Raw genomic sequence first — 22,601 nt, forward strand, 5'->3', positions numbered from 1 at the left:
GCCAACACACCGAGCTTTACTTCATTGATGTTTTTTATTGGTTTGATGCTGTTACAATAAAATATATTTAAAAAACAAAAAAAGATTTTGGTCACTCTCTCTTTGAGGAGGAAAGCACTTCAGTTTAAGACGGGACAGACGCTCAACTCACAGGAAAGAAGAGAGAACCAAGAAAGTGAAAACAAGAGAATCAGCTCACAGTAGCAGTTTGACCTCAACATAAAGCAGAGAACGTTTGTGCTGAAATGTATCTTTATCTTGCAGCAGATATTCACTTCACAACATAAATATACTATACAGAGTGATTACACATGACTATCTCAATTGGAACACTAAGTGTGTGTGTGTGTGTGTGTGTGACAGACGTAAAGGTAAGGCTGGAGGAGTGATTGTCGACGCCCACATCAGTGGACCAATAACAAATGATCTTAAACATTAAAACATTTGACTGTTTAAACTCTCACTGTCACTCTGACTGTGTGAGACTCAGCGTGAGACACACAAGTGTTACTTTTCAACAGGAAGTGCCACAGATGATCAGGGCTGCGATGCGGCGGATGCTAGACCGCCTCGGTTTAAAGCACGCTGTCATTATTCTTCGTGGTACAAAGTTTCTCTGACGGCGCCGCGAGTCGTTGCACGCGTTGCTCTGTCACATAGTGCTCACTGAATCTGAAGAGAAAGGCCCACTAAGCTACACGTCAACAACAACAGGTCAGCTGCACAGGTGGTTGTAAGCTAGCTTTGTCTCGCCGCTCTCGTTGAGCACTGTCGCTACCATCCGTGATGATGTCATCAGCGGGCGGAAAATGAAGATAAATAACTTCTAACGTTCTTAAGGCTGAATAAACAAAGTAACTATTTATCCTGAAAATTGGAGGTCAAATTTCAACAAATGAGAATAACACCTGATTTTTGTTTACATACATCATTTTAAAAACAAACAAACAAGTAAACGCATCAGCAAAGTCATCAGACATCTCTAAATGTTGCCGTCACTTAAATCTATAGTGGAGTTCCCAGTTTTATATTTTGTCTTGTATCCTGTTACAGACGTGTTCATATTAAACATTCAAATCAAGAGAAATCTAAATGTTTTCCCTCTGACTGGACGCTGTTACAGGATCACACACGTACACGTCTGTAATTATTTATTCAAGCATGTTAAGCTGAAACGAGTTTAACCAGATTCATTAATATCCTTCTCAGTTTTATTTCTGCAGCACTAAATCAACGTGCTTTATCCTGTGAGGTACAACAATAACACAATATTATACTTTTCAGTGTTTGGTTTTTAGAAGCTGCCAATAATTCAGTTATTAATACGTTTGAACGTGTCCCAAACATGGTCACCTGGCTGTGACCACAGAAGCTCCACCCACCATTTAAAGGGGGCGGGGCTTAACTAGCTTGTTTTAGATAGATAACGAAGTGAATGTATCCAGTAGGGTAATGTGTATTAACGATTACTTGTAACTGTAACTAAAGCTACTGTCTAAGTGAACAGAACAGGTCCCCTTTAAGCGTGACACAGGACACAAACATTGTCACATGACAGTCCCGTGTCCTGCTACCGTCCACCACGTGGCTGAAAATAGTCACAATTAGTTTTGTGTGTTTGCTCAAATCATGTTTTTCAAGGAAAACCGAAACTCTTTGAACCTCAGAAGCACAAAGCAGTCGAGGGCTGCTGAGATGTGGGTTTCACCTCCTTTTGTAATTTTCTGAAAGCAAAGGAACTTACTGATCATCTGATCAAAATCCGCGTGAGACGCGTCGCTCCTGGATGGCGTGTACCCCGATGTGTTGAAAAGTGACACCAGTGTGAACGAGCACGTGACTCGCACGAACCAAATGTGAGCAGATGCACCTTTTACTTCCCTGCATCTGTATGGACCGAGCCGAAGGACAAACATTACAGACGCCTCCTTCTGCTTCTCACGTGTTTGCTGTCATTACCGAGTGCACATTGATGCGTCTCCTGTCGGAGCTTTGCTGTGCACAGTTTCTCTCTTTATCTCCTGCTTTGTTTGTCTCTCATTTTCTCTCCTTGTTGTTTGATAAAACACTTAATGGCGTTTATCAATATATTAACATCTAGATAGATTTAAACTAAACTTTATTTATGTCTGTTGGGCTTCTCTAGCAGTGCTACTCTAGTCTGACGACATGACGTCATCAAAATAATAAAGATAATCTAGGATAAGCATCAGATACTGGGATCAAAAACGTCTCATTCAGATATTAAAATATTACTTTGGGAAGAGAAAACTAATGTTTGCTGTAAAAAGTAAACATTTGCTCATCCAGCAAAAACCTCCATCCAGTGATGCGACTGCAAATTTCACGCTGAAGGCCTTGTCACACTTGTCAACATTTGGTAGCGACATGACAAAGATATTTTGGGTGTGAATGTTACAGATTGAGAAAGGTGGCGATGAATGACGTGTATCTAAAGAGTAACTGTTTGATGGGCAGCTCTGTGGATGTAGCTCGTCTGGGATTCATGTTATATTTGCTTAAAATAGATAGAATGTAACTTTATACGCAGGTCGAACTTTAGATGCTTGAAAACAAGTTAGAAAATCCAGTTTATAGGTAGAAGGTCACGTTAATGTAGCTCTGCAGGACATGAAAACATTAATATTCAAAATCTCCAAACTAGCGGTGAGCACACGCAGCTTTATGATTCCAAACTTTCAGGAACTTTTTTTCCATCCAACTCAAAACAGAAAGTGTCACAAAGGTGACCCGGGGGAACCTGTCACTCGCTCTTTTCCGTCCACACACACTCTCACCTAGACAAATAATACATGGTGGCGGAGCGTCCTGCTCACGCGCCTCACACACACGCCCTCTTAGCGTGCAGCATCTCGATCAGCAGGTTGTTGCAGGGCACCTCTCCACTCACGTGCATGTAGCATAGGTAGTCCTCGGCCTGCGTGCTGAGGGAGCGCAGCTCCGGCAACCGCACCAGCAGCTGGCTGAACTTCTCTTGGAACTGAGGGTAGGCGGACAGCGTGTACTCCAGCAGAGCAGCGTTCACCTGCTCCTGGACGCCCTCCACGAACGCCTGGTTCTCCAGCAACTTTACATCTAAAAAGAGCAAAGTTCAGGTTAATGTGTGAGCAATTACAAACTGGAATCATTCGTTTATTAATATACGCCACATCGCCGGTGAGCTGTCCGAGGTGGAGACCAAGGTCGGTTTGGTTAATGCTGGTTTGAAGTCATATGTAAACAGACAGAAACGTGGCTTTTCTAGCAGATGTTGTGTCAAGTCTGTCTCATATATAAAATTTGACATTTTCAGCCTGTTCAGATGTTAAACTCTACCATCACCCTGAATGTCACACATGGAGGATGTTGTGTATAAAATGCACATCTCCAAAGTCAGTCAGTCAGTGCACAAAAAATATGAATTCAAGCCAACAAACATCAAATCTCTTTAAATGTTTGAACTTTGGCAGCTATAAATGGGGATGAAGTCCATCAGTGTGGAGCTGGAACAAGACATCCGATGTTTCCTTTTTCCAAGTTAACAAACACGTCTTTATGTTGGCGGCTCAACAAACAACCACGCCCAGACTAAACCCTACACGGGTCACCACAGTGATGAGCGTTGACTCGGCACCGTTTAGCCATTTGAAGTAAAATAACTAAAGTTATAAACGAAATAAAGTTTTATTATCAAAAGTTAACTATGGACCAGAGAGGACTGGGAGGAGCTTCAGAGAAGATTTGTATGTTTTTCACACCAATGTGAGAATGAGTTACCTCTGTAAAGGCTTATGGAGCGATTCACACTGATCACAGCTCTGTGTTAAAGATCATTTTCATTTAGAAACATTTCTTCAGTATCTATTGTTCTGTTATGTCAGTTAACCTTGGCTCTACATGTATACATATATACACACAGGGTTCTTTCATCTTCACCACAGTGAAGCACCACTGCAGTTGTACCAACAGCCTCAGAAACACAAACTGAGGCAGCCAGAGTCGTGCAGACCCAAACGAAACAATCCTGTTAACGTGAAGGGCGGGGCCTGTTTGTGATGAGCACAAAACGATGAATGAACAACATTATTAGCTGTTTGATGATGCTGAAGGTTCATTTCAGCCCAGTTTCAATTCAATTCAATTCAATTCAATTTTATTTATATAGCGCCAAATCACAACAAAAGTCGCCTCAAGGCGCTTCATAGATACAGAGAAAAGCCCAACAATCATATGACCCCCTATGAGCAGCACTTTGGTGACAGTGGGAAGGAAAAACTCCCTTTTAACAGGAAGAAACCTCCGGCAGAACCAGGCTCAGGGAGGGGCGGGGCCATCTGCTGTGATTGGTTGGGGTGAGAGAAGGAAGACAGGATAAAGACATGCTGTGGAAGAGAGACAGAGATTAATAACAGATATGATTCAATGCAGAGAGGTCTGTTAATACATAGTGAGTGAGAAAGGTGACTGGAAAGGAAAAACTCAATGCATCATGGGAATCCCCCGGCAGCCTACGTCTATTGCAGCATAACTAAGGGAGGATTCAGGGTCACCTGGTCCAGCCCTAACTATATGCTTTAGCAAAAAGGAAAGTTTGAAGCCTAATCTTGAAAGTAGAGATAGTGTCTGTCTCCTGAATCCAAACTGGAAGCTGGTTCCACAGAAGAGGGGCCTGAAAACTGAAGGCTCTGCCTCCCATTCTACTTTTAAATACTCTAGGAACAACAAGTAGGCCTGCAGAGCGAGAGCGAAGTGCTCTAATAGGGTGATATGGTACTACAAGGTCATTAAGATAAGATGGGGCCTGATTATTTAAGACCTTGTATGTGAGGAGCAGGATTTTGAATTCAATTCTGGATTTAACAGGAAGCCAATGAAGGGAAGCCAAAACAGGAGAAATCTGCTCTCTCTTTCTAGTCCCTGTCAGCACTCTTGCTGCAGCATTTTGGATTAACTGAAGGCTTTTCAGTGAGTTTTTTGGACATCCTGATAAGTCCAGTTTGAAGGCTGCGTTATCAGTAACACGAACAGCTCGTTCAGCCACAGGTATGAAGGCTCTACAAGCTCTGTGCTTGGTGTTTGTAATCTGTTCCCACCCAGCAAAAATATGTTAAAAAGACACTTTTGACAACAACGGACGTCATTCAGGTTCAGAGGAAGAGCGCTGAACACGTGTGCATGCCTCAAACAGCAGATTTGAATCCAGACCTTTCTCCATGCCTGTTTACTTATATAGCAGCGATTCAGCCCAACATTTTAAACAGTGCTGGGGAGAAATAAAGCCTTTTAACAGGAAGAGACCTCCAGCAGAGCCAGGCACAGGTGGGGGCCATTATGGGCCCTGGATGGGTGGAGGTTGGGAAGGGCTGGCAAAAATGTAGCACACAAAGACGTGTGTTATACAAGTTCAACATGCAACACACAATGACCTGGTCTGATCTATATTCAATGTTAACTTCTTTTTTAATTATGAAAAGTCGGCTTCATTTTTAACCAAATTTGGACGTAAAGGTTACCATTACTGACCAACCAGAACCGGCCAAGAAAAGAACATTTTTTCCCTCTCAGAGCAAAAGGTGCAGCAGGACTTTATTTCAAAATCGGTTTAAAAGCGCTCATAAATCATTCATTTGAGGGATAAATACACTGAAAGAAGGGTTTGGCCATCTCTTGGGTTTATGTGAGCATCTTGCGTGTATTTAACACAAGTGCCTCACGCTTTAAAGTTAAGTGTAACTATATAGTGTAGAAACTACATGATATGCAGAGAGGCAGATTAAATTGTTCATATCATGTTTGATTGAAGTCAATTATGTAGCAACGTTAAATCTGGCGACACTGCACGGGATTTCAGTCTCGCGCGCTTTGGATCGTGGTTTGAGGAAGGCGTCCATCTCAGGCAAGTCGAGCAGCCGCCTCTACTTTTTTCAGTAAAACAGTAAATTGGGTGGTTGTTACATTAAAAAAAGCTTCCTGTAATTTGATGTTTCTTTCTTGAATGTAATTAAATCCTGCAGGATCTGTTTAATTTGTTCTTGTTGAGATGACCTGATACAATCTAGTGAGAGTGGTTAGTTGCTGGACTCAATTCACAAGATCACGCGAGATTTCTGCAGGAAATCAGTGGAGTTACAGGAGGCAGACAACTACACACACACACCGTGTGTGTATCGCTATTTATTGTAGTTTAACTTGTCGAGGACGAAAACGTACAGAAAATTCTGCATCAAGCCTTGAAATCACAGCTTTCCTGCTTTTGTTAATTGTGGATTGGCGGTTACGCTGTTGCCTCACAGCAAGAAGGTTCTGGGTTCAAATCCACAATCTGGCTGCTTTGCATTGGTTTCTCTCTGGGTGCTCTGGTTTTCTCTCACAGTTAAAAGTCATACCCCATATGGAAAAGAAATAGTAAAAACCTATATGACTTAACTCATGAAAGTGGCCACTTTCTCATTACTTTCATATATTGTTTTAGTAAATATCCAAAACATACAAGTTTCATTATATAATTTTATATATCTGTTTTTACTCTTGTATGTTTTCATACAAGTTTCACACAAGACAGATACAAACTTTATAAGATTTATATATATCTTTTCCATATGGGTCCAGTTATTAGAGTTAATTTGTGATTCTTAGGCTGTATCCCAATTGAGGGTCTGCAGCCTTAAAGGACGCATTTTAAGGACGCGACGAAGGCTGCTCGAAATGCGTCCTTCATTTCCCTGAATTTTAAGGACGTGGCGGTGTAGACTTCATGGCCCAACATATCCCAGAATGCATAGCGCGGCGGTGGGTGAGGATAATTTTGCAGAAAAAAAAACGGCGGATGAGGGGCGCCGAAGAGCAACTTAGTAAACTAAGTCCTGAATATTATGTCACTTATTTATGTGCAAATGTTTAATAACGAAGAACATTAAAACATTCCTGTTGGCCACATGTCAGCAAAGTCATGTGACATTAGTGACGTTTGTACTAACTTGGTTTTAAAGCCTTTACTTTAAAATATACGCCGTTCAATAGCTGAGCTTAATCAGAGAATGATCAAAGCTCATGTAGAAACAAACAAACAAAAGATTTTCTCCTTCATTTCTGTCAAACAAAGCTGTATGAAACGTTTCCAGCTGTTAGTATCATGGTTGCTAGGCAACCTGGGCAGCGCGAAGGAGGCTAGACCGTCCCATTTCACAAGCCTCGCACTTCCGGCCTTAGCGGTCTTTAAGTACGCGGCCCTTGAGGATCGTTGAGGCTGCGTACTTTAAGGCTGCAGACCCTGAATTGGGACACAGCCTATATTACCGTGAATATGAGTGCAAATGGTTGCTTGTCTCTATGTGACAGAGCTGTCCAGGCCTTTAACCCATCCTGTCACTTCAGGGTTAAACCCCTGCAACCCGGATAAAGAGGATGGTGGTCGTTGTAGATTCATTCAATTCTTATGTTAACCAGACTCTACACTTTGTTGAACATCATGTAATATGAAGACAACATGTAGTATTAAAGGGACCAAGTAGCAGTGGGCTAAAAGTTACTGAATAGTGTTGAAATAAAAAGACAAAATTGCGAAGAATTAAAATATTCCAGCTCAACTTACTTCATCTAAACATGTTTCAGTCGCGTTTTATCAACACAACATGCACAGGTTTGTTGAATATGAATAAGTTTAAGTTTGTGTGCAACCAATGTCCACTATTGAATTAAGTGTACTACGTACTAGGTTTATGTGATGTGCCTACACTTTATGTATTTAGTGAGGTGAATGCGTGTGGGTGGCTGCGTGTGTGTTTCCATGCGTGCGCACTGCATGTGAGACAATAGCCGAGCCCTCTGGTGGACTGGCATTCAGCATCAGCTGAGCTCATCGTTGAGAATCCATTCACGCAGTAATTAAATGTTTTGAATCAATGTTCTGAATCATCTTTTCAAACTGCTTAAGGGCAATTAAATTACCCCTGACAAACCTGACTCTGAAGATGAGGCAAAGCAACAGAGCGAGCAAAGGAGCCACTGCCAAAGGCAGCAAATATTTTCTGCCTATGACAAGTGCTCTCCTCATTCAAAAAGCTCTTTGTTCCCTGCTTTGCCAGCGCTAAACAGCAAACACTTCAGGGAATCTGTTCGAGCCACATTTATGCTCTCTCCATCTGCACAAGCCGCTACATGAATGCCGGCCCTGCTATCAAATGATAGACCCATCCATTACGCTTCTTTTGAATGCCATTAGTGGACAATGGAGGAGGATGTCTTTGTTAATAACAGCTTTTGTCAAGCCTAGAAATTTAATTAAGTGAATTTATTGGAGGGAAAAAGGCCAGTTTGGAAAACACTTGTAACCTCATAGATAAAAAGGCTCCTGCAGATTATCTGCAATTGTGACATTTTTTTCATTAGGATGTCAGTGTTGCTATTCACAATCTGAGAAAAGACAGCACCAGTATGGCCGTGCAGCTCCATGAAGTTGATTGATTTTTGCATCTGCTCGCCTTTGAAAAATGCGTGATTTACAGACCACACACAGAAGTCCACACTTTTCAAAACAGTTTTATTTGCAAAAAAGGTCAAAAGGTTCCCTCTTGCTGTACTTAAATAATCACTTTTAGAAGAAGAGACTTTATATTAAATGTCTGTATTGTGTCTCCTGCTTCAGCCTCTAAGCTGAGAAACTTAGTTTGTGAAAAACATCGTAGTAAGTTGGATGGAAGCAACGATAACGGTGCCGTTATAATGCATCCCCTCATTGTATTGCAGCAATGATGCACAAACAAGACTCACTTGGGTTGAAAAGGAGGAGGAATTTCAGACAGGCGATCTCTCTGCGGTCGACCTGCAGCACCCGCAGCCTCGCTGCCAGCTCCTGACCTCTCTGGACCAGACTGGAGAGCGTCCCCTCAGCCTGAGACAGGATGGACGACAGCTCCACCTGCAACACAGCTACTGGTTACTTCCTTTGCCCCTTATATTCATGAGACTTTAGCAAAAGACAAATATTCCCGGGTTAGTGCGTTGGAGGATTTTTTACCTATCAAAGGATTAAAGCATTTGCCTGTTTAGCACGTGGCTAACAAATCCACGCCCCCTGGACGGGGCAGCGTGAGCGGGGACACGATTACATCTAGTGTAGTGGCGGCACTCCGTCTCTATTTCACTCTTCTGCACCACCTTTGGGAGTCAGTCCGGCAACATGCATTTGAAACGCGAGCGAGTCCAGGTCCTTTTCTTGCAACTATTGAAACTTTTAATTTACATGGCAAGACTCGGTCAAAAAACTGTTGCTTCCAGCTTATCCGACGCCCCAACTACGTAATTACAGCGTGCCGGGAGCCCAAAATACTAAAAAGCGCATTAGAACGTCACACTTTTATATTCTATACCTTTAACAAAACAGTATTTTGAAATTAACTAGAAATTATATTCTTAACATCAAACATGTATATTTCTCCTCTAATTATTTTACCAATAAAACTAACCTTTAATTGGCTCTTACAGCTAGCATCCCCTCTGAGTACATAAGTGTGACATTTGTCATGTTAAGTATTTGACTTTCCAAACTCTAAAGCTTACTTGTTAAGGTTATCTGCACTCATTTTGTAGAGAATATCGATCCCGGGAAAATTCCAGATTCCCTCACAGTGATGACAGTCTAACCAGAGTTATATATGCTTGCAAACACTGATGTACGAGTAAGATGAATTAAATAAAGACAAAGAAACATAAACAGCCTTAACTTTAACACTAAACTGGACTTTGAGAGATTTATTGGATAAACAGCCTTTCCAGAGTTTCCCTTTTTTTCTATATGTCTGTTAAGTTTATTGAATTTCACTAATATTGTAACTACATGTTTATTTTGATGAGACACATATGCCTCTCTATATTTAGTTTAGAGCAGTGGTTCTTAACCTGGGTTCAATCGAACCCTGGGGGTTCGGCAGAGCCTCCACCGTGACGTGCACGGCTCATTTTGTGCACCAATAAAAAACATATCTATGTCTTGAATTAGAAAAAAATCACATTTTATTTTTCACTAAAGAGGGGTTCAGTGAATGCACATATGAAACTGGTGGAGTTTGGTACCTCCAACAAGGTTAAGAACCACTGGTTTAGAGCATGGAGCTTTTGCATTAGAGTTTGAACGACTGTTAGGATCAGTACATGTTAGTACAGATATCAACAGCCAGTGAAATATAAATGAATACTGCTAAACATAGTGAATATATATTTATACAACAGTAAAAACAAAACTCCTCTGGATCGGGTGCAGTGCGTGGAGCACACTGGGTGGTGTGCTGATGGGAAGCTGTGCGAGGGAGTTGTTACCTCCTGGCCGGTCACCAGCAGAATGCTGTCTTCCTTTGCGTGCTGCACTTGTCTGAAAATGTGATCCAGGACGAGCAGCTCAGACCAGCAGTTATGAAGCAGCTTCATTTGATCTCCCACCTTCAGACAGACGGACGCAAGAAAAGCAGATAAAGAACAAAGATGAACTCAGTGGGAAACAAAAGACGTCTCATATTGTTTGAACTCGCTCTCACATCGAGCTCGTTTCTGACCAGGAAGACGAAAATATTTACACCACCGTCACCAATTAGTGTGTGTGTGTACTCTCCTTTCATACTGGCCCAGCAACACCTAGGACCTCTCCAGCCTTCTCACCTCTCCCCAGCGCCCCCACCTTTCCCTTTTCTGCTCTGCTCTGGGGGATGGGTGCATGTGTGTCCCCCCACCCAACTGTATCACACCCATAATCCTGCTGCCACAATATTGTCTGTAAAGTGAAGGACACAGCAGTCAGTAATTCTGCGGTCGCAGCTGCTAATAGGCCCAGACCCCATTCATCTGACATGGAGCTGACAGAATTACAGTCCATCTGAATGAAGCTATATATCAGCCACAGAGGTTGCAATCTTGCCACAACACTCATCTGCACCGGTGCAGTGGTGGGGGTCTGGGCGTGCGGTGATAAAGGAAGGGGTTAAGGAAGCAAGAGGTCTCGGCGACCTCCTTTGCTTCCTCTCCAAGAGAAGTTGGACACTCAGCTGCAGCCCACAAAAAAAGCTCAGAAATAGCCGAGCGTAGAAGGAAGGCGTTTCTTTCATCGCCACATGGATTCTTAATGTTTCTGTCTCTGCTGGGCTGAAACTGATATGTCAGGTATATACGTGCTAAGTGTCATGTTACCTGTGAGTTTAACTGTAAATGTTGTCTGTCATAGTCGACTGTCTTTACTGACATCGCGACCGCTCACTGATACTGTATCCAATCCTCTGCAAAGCAGCAGCCATGATGATATTTCCCAAGCGATCGGGCAGGGCTGGCAGTTCAGGAATTTTTAAAAATCATCACCTATTTGGTTAAAAAAGCTACAAGCAAAGTTAGAAACAAACATTTTCTAGATTCTGAATGTAGCAAAAACAACCCCTAATTCTATTTCTACACTTACACATACAGTAACCTAACAGTTTGCTTCATTTGGTCATCAGTTGGTTTTCACGTTGATAAAATAAAGTCTGGTTAAACTGTTCATATTAAGCAGTAACACTTTGGTGTAATAATTTGGGCGTCTTGCTACTTTCTTGATTGAAGTTTGCTTTTTTGTAATGACAACAGAACAAAAGAACGGGGCTACAAAAAAATCTACATCAGAGGACTTATTGATTATATCTCAAAACTAGGGATGCAACGATACCAATTTTTTCAAACCGATACGATACCGATACTTGGATCTGAGTACTTGCTGATACAGAGTACAAAAACCGATACTTCTACCACACACACACACACACACACACACAAATGCAGACAAGTTTTATTTTATTCTCTGCTGATAAAAAAATCTTAATAAAAATGACCACAAAAAAAAAAATTAATTTTCTTCACTTTTCCAAAACCTGAGTTAAAGTTGGCTGTTCCACACTGCTGACATTTTGTTTAGCCTAGCCGCCAGTCTCACTCGCCTAACCCTGTGCCTGTTTAGCGCGGGATGTCCCCCTAGTGGCCAATCTAAAAAACTACAACAAAAATGACAAGCCACCCTCTGATTAATGAAATAAGTTGGTATCGGTTCATGGTATCGGTTAACTTTTACGAGTATGAGTACACACACATTTTACAGTATCGGCACCGATACCCGATACCAGTATCAGTGCATCCCTACTCAAAACACTTTGACTTGATTCCAGCTATCAGCTGAACCCTTGTTTTAACTGTTCAGGGTTCCAAAAGCGTTCCAGCAACTATCCTGGCCCAAGTACTGCAAGGCAGAATGATGTGATATGAACACAGCTTTATTCTCGAGGTAGAGAATCATGAATGTACGTATAGGTCTGTTTCCAGCCTTGATCTTCCAAAGACAGCTATTACATGTTGAGTTGCAGAGGCTGGACTTGGTGCCACTTTTAAGAAAATATATTAGTTTTGACAGTTCTGGTCAAAGTGGCAACTCGGGAACAGAAATGTGCAGCACCAGTGCAAGCATGGGAACACAGCAGCAGAGCTTCTTGCGTGCCAATCAGTCAGTTATTTATCTTCTGAGCTTTGATAAAGAAGTGATATGACAGTTTTTCTAACAAACCTGGGATTGTTTGCTTTCTGTGCACCTGTGTTTAGTAACCAGCGAAACACTTGGAGTTCTGCAGTAACACTGAGTTCACTAATATATCACACACTCTGGGGAGCAAAGAAAACAAGCAATAATTCACGACCAGAAAGCAACATTCAACTAATCCAAAGTTTTTGATTTAATATTTAGATGTGATCTTTAATCAGTTTGACCCTGCAGTCATTCCAAATCTGTCCTTATTTTCATGAATAACATTATTTTAAGTAAGATTTCCAGCCTTTAGTAGCGTTTGTGTTCATTGTGTGCATCTCAGCCACGTTTCCATCATCACCAGGTGAGCAGAAGGTCAAACATATGACAGACAAAGGCCACCTCTGGGGAAATTGCAGCAATCGATAGCTTTCATTCTGCAAATAATTTAGTAACAATGTAGGCAAGTGCAGAGAAGAGCTGCGATGGAGAGCTGACATTCCCCCGTTATCGTCTGCATGGAATGTAATTATCCAGCCCAGGGAAACGGCGCTTTCAGCGGGAGGCTTTCTTGGCAAAATATGCACAGCTTTGTTCTCACCGTCCATGTTGGCGGTCCACTGTGCATAAAAATGGTGTAAATGTCAACACAAGCACATTGGATGTGTATAAAAGGAGACTCCTGGCAGGGAAATAAAACTTGTGAGAAAAGCTGTCGTTTCAAAATAAGAGGAAAACCAGAATTATTCATGTTTTCCCGTGTTTGGGTTCATGGCCTGACAAAACTTTTATGAATGGGGAATTAGACATGAATGCAAATTAGAACATATTTCAAAACTGAAGCGATATAATTGTGTTTGGAAAGCTGTTGTTTAGTCTGACATCTAGAATTAGACATTTCATGAAGTCCGTGAGAACCAAACCAGTCCAACGTAAATCTGGTGTTTGTCAGGTTTCGGTTTATAGCAGCAATACTTCCTTGAAAATGCATTTACAACATTTTCAAGGAAGTATTGCTGCTATAGAGAAGCATATAGCAGCATAACATTCTATATAACTAAGAATGTTATATATATCAGATCTTATAATACCATCACATTGCCTTCCAGCTACCAAGCAATGTCTTAAAAAAAGAAGCACGTTTATTTATTATTGTTTTTATTGTTCTGTCGGGATTAATTACGTCTGTTTGTCCAAGCAGGAAAAATAATAATGCAGTCCTGCTACTAGTACTATGACTACTACTAATTATAATAATCTGCTCTTTTAAATGAACTCTACAAATTAGATGCTGTAATTACAACTATTTCCAAGTCTGATTAAAATGTTTTACATTAAATAACAAAGCCTGAGGTTACAGGAGGTTGAGGTTAGCGCTCATTGATTTCCTGCTGCCGGGTTATTTATATGTACGAGTAAATAATCTGATATTAGCAAAAAGAAAATCACCTTTGTATCTTATATTCAGTTTTTAATTAGTTTGCATTATTTGAAGACTAACATGAAGAATTTGTGCAACTCATGCTAATCTTCAGAGGTGTATCCCCCCCCCAAGTAATACCTTCTCCATTGACATTATTTTAAATATAACTGATAATTGGTGAGAATAAATGACCATTATTATGTTTCTAGCTGTAAATTAATAACTATAATGGGCATGTTGTGGAACGTTCCAGCGTGTGCACATTGTCATAATGTGTTGTTTTTGTGTTTCTTCCACAAAATTTACATTTTGGTTTTGTGAATCTGTGACACCATGAGTGCAGAGGGCCTCTGACACAGATAGGCCGAGCAGAAAGCTCTACTGTTCTTCACATAAAGTGTAGTAATAATAATTATAATTACTATAAATGTTTTTGTATATCACAGAGTTAAAAGTATGCATGCTCCAACATGCAGACACATTGTCGACCATACGGTCCAACATTAATTCCAACACACTTCTATACCTACAAATAGATGCAATTTAGAGGGAAAGATTTTTTTAAATGACTTTTCAGCAGTTGTATAAAACAAACCACAGATTCAGCCAAACTGGAAAGTGCAAATATGATGATATGTGAGTCCTGAGTAGGTGTTGACTTGCTGCTGCATTCTGCAGGAAACTGGCTGAGCAGCAGCAGCAGTTAAAGTTCCCGATGATTGATTGACAGTAAAGATGTGATTTTGGGGGGATATATCTTCGATGAAGGAAACAAGACTGGATCAGCTTAGCAAGTTTAGTTAGATTCAATATTTAGATGTTGGTCAGAGATGATCCCGAGCAGATGATTTGATGTTCCTGGTGAGGAGGCCGAGGTCCTGACCTCAGAGGAGCTGTCAGGACCAAACACTAGAACAGGGGTGTCAAACTCAAATACACAGTGGGCCAAAATTCAAAACTGGAACAAAGTCGCGGGCTAACGTTAATATTTATTGAAATATATTTATTCCTCCAGATTTAAGAATGAATCTTTTCTTATGGACTCAAACACATTTTGCTGAAAAACTGAATATGGAACAAGCAAAGCTTAATACTAAACAATATATATATTAGCTGTATAACACCAGCAGGCCAGCTCTGATAGTAATTTGGTATGACTTCGCGGGCCAAATGTAATTAGGCTGCGGGCCAAATTTGGCCCGTGGGCCAGAGTTTGACACCTATGCACTAGAACATCTTTGTAACTAAAACTGAGAGGATGTTTATCCCATTTAACAAAAAAATGCATTACTTTATTTGAAATTATAAATTGTTTGTATTGCTAGATTAAAACTTGTGTCGACTGTATACCAACACACACTTTGTACATTATCAGTAGTTTGTTTGAACTCGTGACTTTTCTGTGAAGAAAGAGTTAAATGTCTGCAGCTGGATTAAAATGATCAGATATTCAAATTTACTGGATATTCTGATGATATTTGTCGATAACGAAACATGATGAGCTGCTGTGTGTTCCTGCTGTGCTGCTGAGACTGAGCAGCAGTTTGGCCAAGTATCCCTCACACAGGCGCAGACGCAGTGTAAAGACACCTCGTTGTGTTAGTGCGAGAAGACGCAACCAAAAAAAAACATCATCCACACAATGGGAGCTTTGTCTCTGAGACAATAACCAGACAAAGTAACAATAAAATAAATGAATCAGCATGTTCTCAGAAACAAATAATCATTTTTAGTCCATTCAGGTCATACTTGGAGTTGCTATTTGAGCTCGAATAAAATGTTATAAAAGCTGGAAGCTGTGAGCTACACTTACTCACACACACACACACACACACACACAAAGAGCTTACAAAATCGTACAAAAACAGGGCCTAATACTGTGTTTAATGTTGGAAACTAATAAGATGTTACGTCTATTTATTTTGTGCAATGTTGCAAAAGGTTAAATGTTGTCTTTACTTGTCAGAATTAGCAGCATTTAGATCAAAATCCAACATGAAGGCAGATCAGTGCTGTAGCCACTGACAGTCAACTCTGACATTTATCCTGTTTGAACTACGGATTATTTCCATTTAGTAAAAAATTCATCGGATCTGTAGACCAGAGCAATTTCTTATATTTAACATTTTAACAAACATAACTGTTTGGCCTCTGACAATGGGGGAGAGAGGGGTGGGGGAGAGAGGGGTGAGTGTTTGTCACTGGAGAAAGAAAAACTGAGTTCAATGGGAAGAGCTGTTACATTTCCCTGCCTGCAGGTTGGACTCAGAAAGGTTTATCTGACGATCGTTGTAGATTTTCTTGTGTTTTCTTTTCTTGGTGATTTTGCATGATTAGTTTTTGACTTGACTGCATAAATTGCTGCGTGCATGATCTTTTTGCTGCAAGCAGTGAATTCAGTCATCAGGAAACTGCTCAATGCTTTTCACATGCAGGAATAGGAACCGCTGGCTCCTCACATCCAAGCCTGTGGCAGAGCCTGGAGTAACTATGTAGACGTGACTGCGTGTGAAGCAGGAAAGGAGCAGAACTCTGACTGTACCTCAGTAAATAAACTGCATCTGATGAAAAGACACCAAGGACCAAATCACACCAAGGACAGCATCAACCTTTTGTTGCTAGTTAAACTGTTTAATTGGTAGGATCCGTTTGGCCGTGGCTGGCTGACAGATGATTGTTCGTCAGCACAGACGCATCATATCAGGACTTATTGAAGAAGGTGATATTTTCGTCTTTGTTGTGTTAACCGTCTGATTTGTCAGGAAAGAATAATAATTTTTCACTCAGAATACGAGGTGTGCGTGCAGCAGCAGCGCCATCAGCAGCAGCGCCATCAGCAGCAGCGCCAGCAGCAGCAGCGCCAGCAGCAGCAGCGCCAGCAGCAGCAGCGCCAGCAGCAGCAGCGCAGTGAGTTCTGACTTCGTTCTGACTGCGCTGCTACAGCGTACACAGACGGGTCGGCACACAGACAGATGTTTGATCATTATTCTCTGAGGTGTGTGTGATATTATCAGCTACCAGGAGGAAATACGAGGCTGGAAGTGCTCACAGCTAAACGACATCAGACCAACTAGTCCAACTGCAGCTTTTTAGAGCTGCGCAGTGTTGTAAATAACAGTTCAATATAACTTATTGAGGCACTGACTGTAACAGGATGTGATATAATGTAATAATGGGGACTGGTGACAAATTAAAGGAAAAGATTGACTCTGTTATGCATGCTGAGGCATTTTGCTGCCATGGTTTCCCCGTCTACGGGCCACAATCATCAGGTTTATGCACTGGCCTTCACGCACCAGATCTCAGCCCAATCAAACACCTGTATGATGTCACCAGCATACTCGACCAAATAAGAGAAGATTTTTTTGCAGAATGGTGTTTCTCTCTTCAGCAGATTTAGAGATTTGAAGATTTAAAGCTGTTCTGGTTGCTCAACACCTCAGAAAGACGCTTGTTTTTGCTCTAATCTGTCATTACTGTCACACATCATAATTACTGAAGTTTAATAGAGCACTTCTTTCTGCTCGTTTAGAGGAAAAAAACATATTTTAAGAGTTATGAAAAAGAAATTCTCCTCTGCAGTGAAAATTAACGGGACATTTGAGAAATGTGAAATCAGAAATAGCATTCACAGGAAGTCAAGCGAGCGAGCCTCTATGAGAGCGTGCAGCAGCAGTCGTGCTGTGAACACTTTCTGAATGGACTGCGAGTGGATGTGAGTCAGCCGTGGGCGCCAGCTTCATCACATTTGAATTGCATTCATGTGTTTGTTGGGTCTGAAAGCCTGTGAACGTATTAATAAAGACTTAAAACGAGCCTTCGTCTTAATCCTTTGCAGAAACAGCAACATCACCGTGTTCCCTTTTTCTGACAAACAGAAACAAAGGATGGATTCAGCCGACCTTGTGAAAAGCTTTTCTGAGCGTGATGAACTTTTGTTTTTTCACTTCTGCATATTTTAGACATAACCATAAAAGATCTTCAGAAACGTTCGGCTTCTACTAACGATTGTCACTGGATCAATTTGTTTTCTTTCAGTTTTTATTTGTGAATTCTTGGAAAAGCAAATGTGGGATTCAAGCGTCTGAGTCTGAGAAAACATCCCTCGAATCTAAACAGATTATTTTTGGGTGAATGCGCCACATGAAAATCTAATTTTGGGTTATGAAGCATTTTTAGTAGATCTCAGGTTCACTAAAATACTGCACGGAGCCTGCATGTACATGTGTTGTGTTTGTCACATGTTTTGCAGGTGAAACCATGCACGGATCATTTCAAACACTCGACACGGTGAAGAGTTTGCTACTCACCCTCAGCTCCTTGAAGAAGATGCAGCTCCGAGCCCACTCCACTATGGAGAACAGAGTCTGGTCCGCCATCCGACACATGAGGCTGAAGGTGCTGGGCTTTTCCAGCCGACCCCGGCCGTTTTGCTCCTGTTGCAGGTGAGTCACGATCTTGTTCTGCACGACCAGCTCGTCCGGGTCACAGCGCAGCAGCTCCAGAACCAGTGGCGGCAGGCTGGGGGGTTGCGGTGAGGCGGAGGGGTACATGTCTGGGTAAGGGTATCCTGTAAGAGTCTCGGGGGAGCTGGTGTAGTCGGGACACTCGGCTTTAATTGCCCTTCCGGGAAAGGCTGTGTACTGGTACTGGGTGGTGAGGGGCACGTGCGACTGCATGGCCATACCCAAAGACGGGGGTCCGTAGAGATTAGCCTCGTAGTCTGTGGGAGTGATGGAGCTCGGGGTGGAGGGGAGCAGGCTTTTAGAGATGGTGGGAAGGGTGTGCAAGGTGCCGGTGAAGCCGTAGTCTGCCTGCAGAGGAGAGGCGGGCGGAGGAGCCGTGCTCTCCAACTTGAAACCGTTGGATCGTATCAAAGCTTTCTTCTGCTGTTTCAAGGCCCTGTCTCTCTTGTACATGGGGCCAAATTTATTCCTACCCCCACGCATGCGGTCTGCACGCACCGCTGTCACACATGAGACAAAAGCAGAAAACAGGTTTAAAAATCATCTACTGCCTCTTACACTGTGCAGACGTGCTGAGCTTCATGAGCACTAAACTCTCGTTCACAGTATTCCTACAAAGTAAATAACAGTCCGTCTTTTTTTTGCTTCCCTTTTTAGGGCTGAGAAGAATCCCCGAGGAGAGTGTGCAGCTTTACTCCTTCTTCCCCGGGGAGTCTCCAGAATTTTATCAGCAACACAAGAATGTGTCGTTTTTCTGCTACGGAAGCAGGTGCTTTCCTTTGCATTGCTGTCTGGGAATTAATCCCATCCCATGTGTGCAGGAAGCACTGCATGATAGCAGCACCATCGCATAAAGAAGTGGCCTCAGATACACTTTAATATTATTTATTAGATTTATTTTATCATATTAAAATAAATGGTGGCAAGTCACAGGCAAAATGTCCCTGTTTCATTATTATTATTGTAGTCGTTTACCTTCCAGCCGCATCCCAACACTGAGGCATTTCTGGAACCGACAGAAGGGACATCTTTTCCTCTGGGTCTTGTCTATTTTACACTCCTGGTTTTCCGCACACGTGTACCTCTTGTTGTTCTGCACCGTCCTCTTGAAGAAGCCCTGAAAACGAGCGACACAAACGACTGGCTTTAGATTTCAAAATAAAACGGCCGCTTTTGTATTTAGATTTAATTATTTCGAAGCACATTTTATTAGCATTGAAGCCTCCACACGTTAGCTAAATTGGGGTAACATAAGTGTCCATTTTTCCTGCATTTATGTTTCACGGAAATTAAATTCAGACAAAGTTCAACGGTTATTTCTAAAAGCAGGAGAAGAAATAATTAGCAGCAGTTTGTGGTTGGCGGTCATTTTCAAATAAATAAAAAAAACATGTCCTCGCGCATGGCTGGCGCGTGCGTACCTTGCAGCTCTCACAGGTGAGCAGGCCGTAGTGATATCCGGACACTTTGTCTCCGCACACAGGACACAGCTCTTCCAGGTCCTCGTCGTATGTGTACTCCATCACCTTTAAAGTCACACCTGCCACACACACGCACAGTAAGTCTACCTCTGATGATTATTTCTGCCGTGTTTTTTAAAGAATTATCGATTATAAAAAACGAATTTAAAAAAATACAGATTCGCGTAATATTATTCCAACAAACATGACTTTTTACTTTTCGGCTCTTAATCATTTTCCTACAATTTATTGTAGTTTCATCTCAACCAGTTTGTTTTCACGTGAATGTGATATGAAATAAATAATATGATTTTTTCTAATAGAAGTTTACATACATAAATCATTTAATTATTTTACCCGCATTTCTAGATGTAAATTATGAAGTGTGTTTACATCATACAGTTAAATAAATGTTATGTAGGAGTGCAATTATTGGGTTATAAATAAATAAATTATATTTTTAAATACATAAAAATAAAAAAGAAATAAATTAGATGAAAAACACACGAGCGGGTGTATTCATCCAAAGTGAAGACTTTTGCCCGGAAGGTTATTTAAGTAAATTTAAGCTTTAATTTTGTGTGTTGTTAGAGAAGCACATCTCTACACACCGCAGAAAAACGTTATGCGTACATCTACAGTTTTTTATTTATTTTAAATTAAGAAAATAAAATAAAAATGAATCTACATACAGCCACTATCGGCATCAATGAGACTCTCTCTATTTCATTATTAAATAACTGATTCTTAACAATGAAATGTGTCTGCGGTTTGTTTGCTTTGCTGCTTTCACCTGATCTGACTCCGCTGCTGAGTCTCGTGGTTCAGTCACTAAGCTGACGTCGTTCATGAACCCACAGACACGCGCGGCGGTTGAGTGATTGATTATCAAATGTTTACTTTTAGTTTTTTATTTTGACCATTTTTGTTTGTTTGTTTCTGACGTTTCTGTAGAAACTGTCCGCACACACTGAAGTGAACCGGCGGTGAAACGAAAGTGAAGGCCGCTGAACAGTGAAGTGTGGAGGGTAGTATTATTATTATTATTATTATTATTATTATTAGATCATAACCAATATCAGATTTTTTTCTTTATTTTTCACAGAGCAGCAATATTTCACGATTTTAAAACAATGTAAAAAAAAAAATACAGATGTTTTCCTGGACTGATGATTGTTTCAGTTAATTTAAATTTGCATTGAGGGAAAAAAAAGCTGCCGTCTTATTTTCAAACAGTCTGAATTAACTTAATAATTAAACGACGCGCTGTGGCTCTTTGGAGCTTTTGTGTTTCTTTTAATATTTTTCTGACTGCATGTCGCTGATTTTTGTTTCTTGGTTAAAATAAAAAGCTCTGAAGGTGACAGAAGCTGGAGTGCAGAAGGCCATGTAGGAAAACGGAGGCACTTACCGTGAGCCTTGTCTCCCAACATTTGAGCAGCAGACAGCAGGCAGGCAGTGATGATTGTCTGATGATTGAAACCTGGATGTAGGTGTTGCAGCAGCCTTGCATGGGCTGCAGAGGAGAGCAAAATAAAAAAGAAAGAAAGGCCAACAGAAATCCGGGTGAGTGCTGTCTATATCGGGGCTGCTTTAGGAGCCAGGAGGGCCAATAGAAAGTGTAGTACGATGATGAGCATTCAAGAGCTCGGAGTGAAACTCCTTTCCTTCGCTCGCTCTTTACTGCGATTCCCTTATCGCCAAAGTTAGGCTGCCACGCTGCTATTGGTGGATGCCGAGTCATGTGACAGATGCTCTCTGCAGCCACAGAAAAATGCCTGGACAGAAGAGCCGAGCCGATGGAGGAGACGCATAAACGTGAATGAACAAATTAGAAATAAAGATGAGAAAGGCGCTCAACTTTGGACGTGTAGAGAATAAAACACGCGTGTTTTCTTTCGATCTGTGTTTTCTTCTTTCGTTATTTGAATGATCCACATGGTTGCATTACAGTAGAAAAAGAAATGTTTCAACTCTGGTTGGCCTAAAACAATTTAACGTTAATAATAATAATAATAATAATAATAATAATAATAATAATAATAATAATAATAATAATAACGGGGAAGAAACGAAACAGACTACGATGGTGTTTTAGTGTTTTAGCGTATTTTACTCTAAAAGATATTGTTACTGTAGTTTTGTTAGTTTTTATGTGTGTTGCACATTTCATGTAATCAGAAGAGATTTTAAAAGTAAGTCTATGTTTAATCTTATAAGCCTAAAACCTTTAACCTAATTATGCTACAGGCTAACTCCTTATAGGCCTACAGATAGATATTGCTTATAAGTCTATCAGCTTATTGTTACACTGGCTATTGAGACCATGTTTGCTCCTTCATGAGGCAGATTGCTATATTTATCTGCACTTGCTGATTGATTACATACAGAGTGGTGCCAGCACATAAGAGGGTGTTTCAGCAAAACTATACAGATCGCCATTAATAATAATTGACTCTGACAAGTCATTTCGCTTGGTAAGCGCAAAGAAAAAGTCCAACTGCCTATTGTTAGCTGATGCAGGAAGCCGTGGGTGGCTCCTGAAGATCCGTCAGGGCGCTGAGGGTCACTGTGAGACGGACAAAGCTGAGAGTCCTCAACTGTTAGGCCCCAGTGTGGTTTTTAAAGACCGGATGAACACAATGGTAACTGCAGTTGTGCTGCAAAACTCTCACATTCATTCATATCAGAACAGTTTCATAGAGCGCTGACTGTCCTTGAGGAGG

The 22,601-nt window shown here is 41.2% G+C and overlaps 1 protein-coding gene across 1 annotated transcript; it reads right to left on the reverse strand.

Annotated features, from left to right (window-relative positions):
* Positions 1 to 15: 15 nt before the first annotated feature.
* Positions 16 to 21,591, reverse strand: nr5a1a (nuclear receptor subfamily 5, group A, member 1a). Its single transcript, XM_085179500.1, has 7 exons — positions 21,287 to 21,591; positions 19,837 to 19,955; positions 19,391 to 19,532; positions 18,260 to 18,915; positions 10,315 to 10,434; positions 8,770 to 8,917; positions 16 to 3,096 (listed from the first exon to the last, which is right to left on the reverse strand). The coding sequence occupies exons 1-7, from the start codon at positions 21,306 to 21,308 to the stop codon at positions 2,843 to 2,845; spliced, it is 1,461 nt and encodes a 486-aa protein (XP_085035626.1). The 5' UTR covers positions 21,309 to 21,591; the 3' UTR covers positions 16 to 2,842.
* Positions 21,592 to 22,601: the final 1,010 nt, after the last annotated feature.

Source organism: Neolamprologus multifasciatus, chromosome 12 (assembly GCF_963576455.1).
Source record: "Neolamprologus multifasciatus chromosome 12, fNeoMul1.2, whole genome shotgun sequence".
NCBI classification, from domain to species: domain Eukaryota; kingdom Metazoa; phylum Chordata; class Actinopteri; order Cichliformes; family Cichlidae; genus Neolamprologus; species Neolamprologus multifasciatus.

What these genes read in the sequence shown, in the direction of transcription:
- nr5a1a (XM_085179500.1), bottom strand. Translation starts at nt 21,308, where the DNA reads ATGTTGGGAGACAAGGCTCACG. An exon ending in TGCTGGTGACCGGCCAGGAG is followed by an intron (nt 8,918 to 10,314) that starts GTAACAACTCCC and finishes GCTGTGTTGCAG; the next exon opens with GTGGAGCTGTCGTCCATCCT. An exon ending in CCTCCTCCTTTTCAACCCAA is followed by an intron (nt 3,097 to 8,769) that starts GTGAGTCTTGTT and finishes TGCTCTTTTTAG; the next exon opens with ATGTAAAGTTGCTGGAGAAC.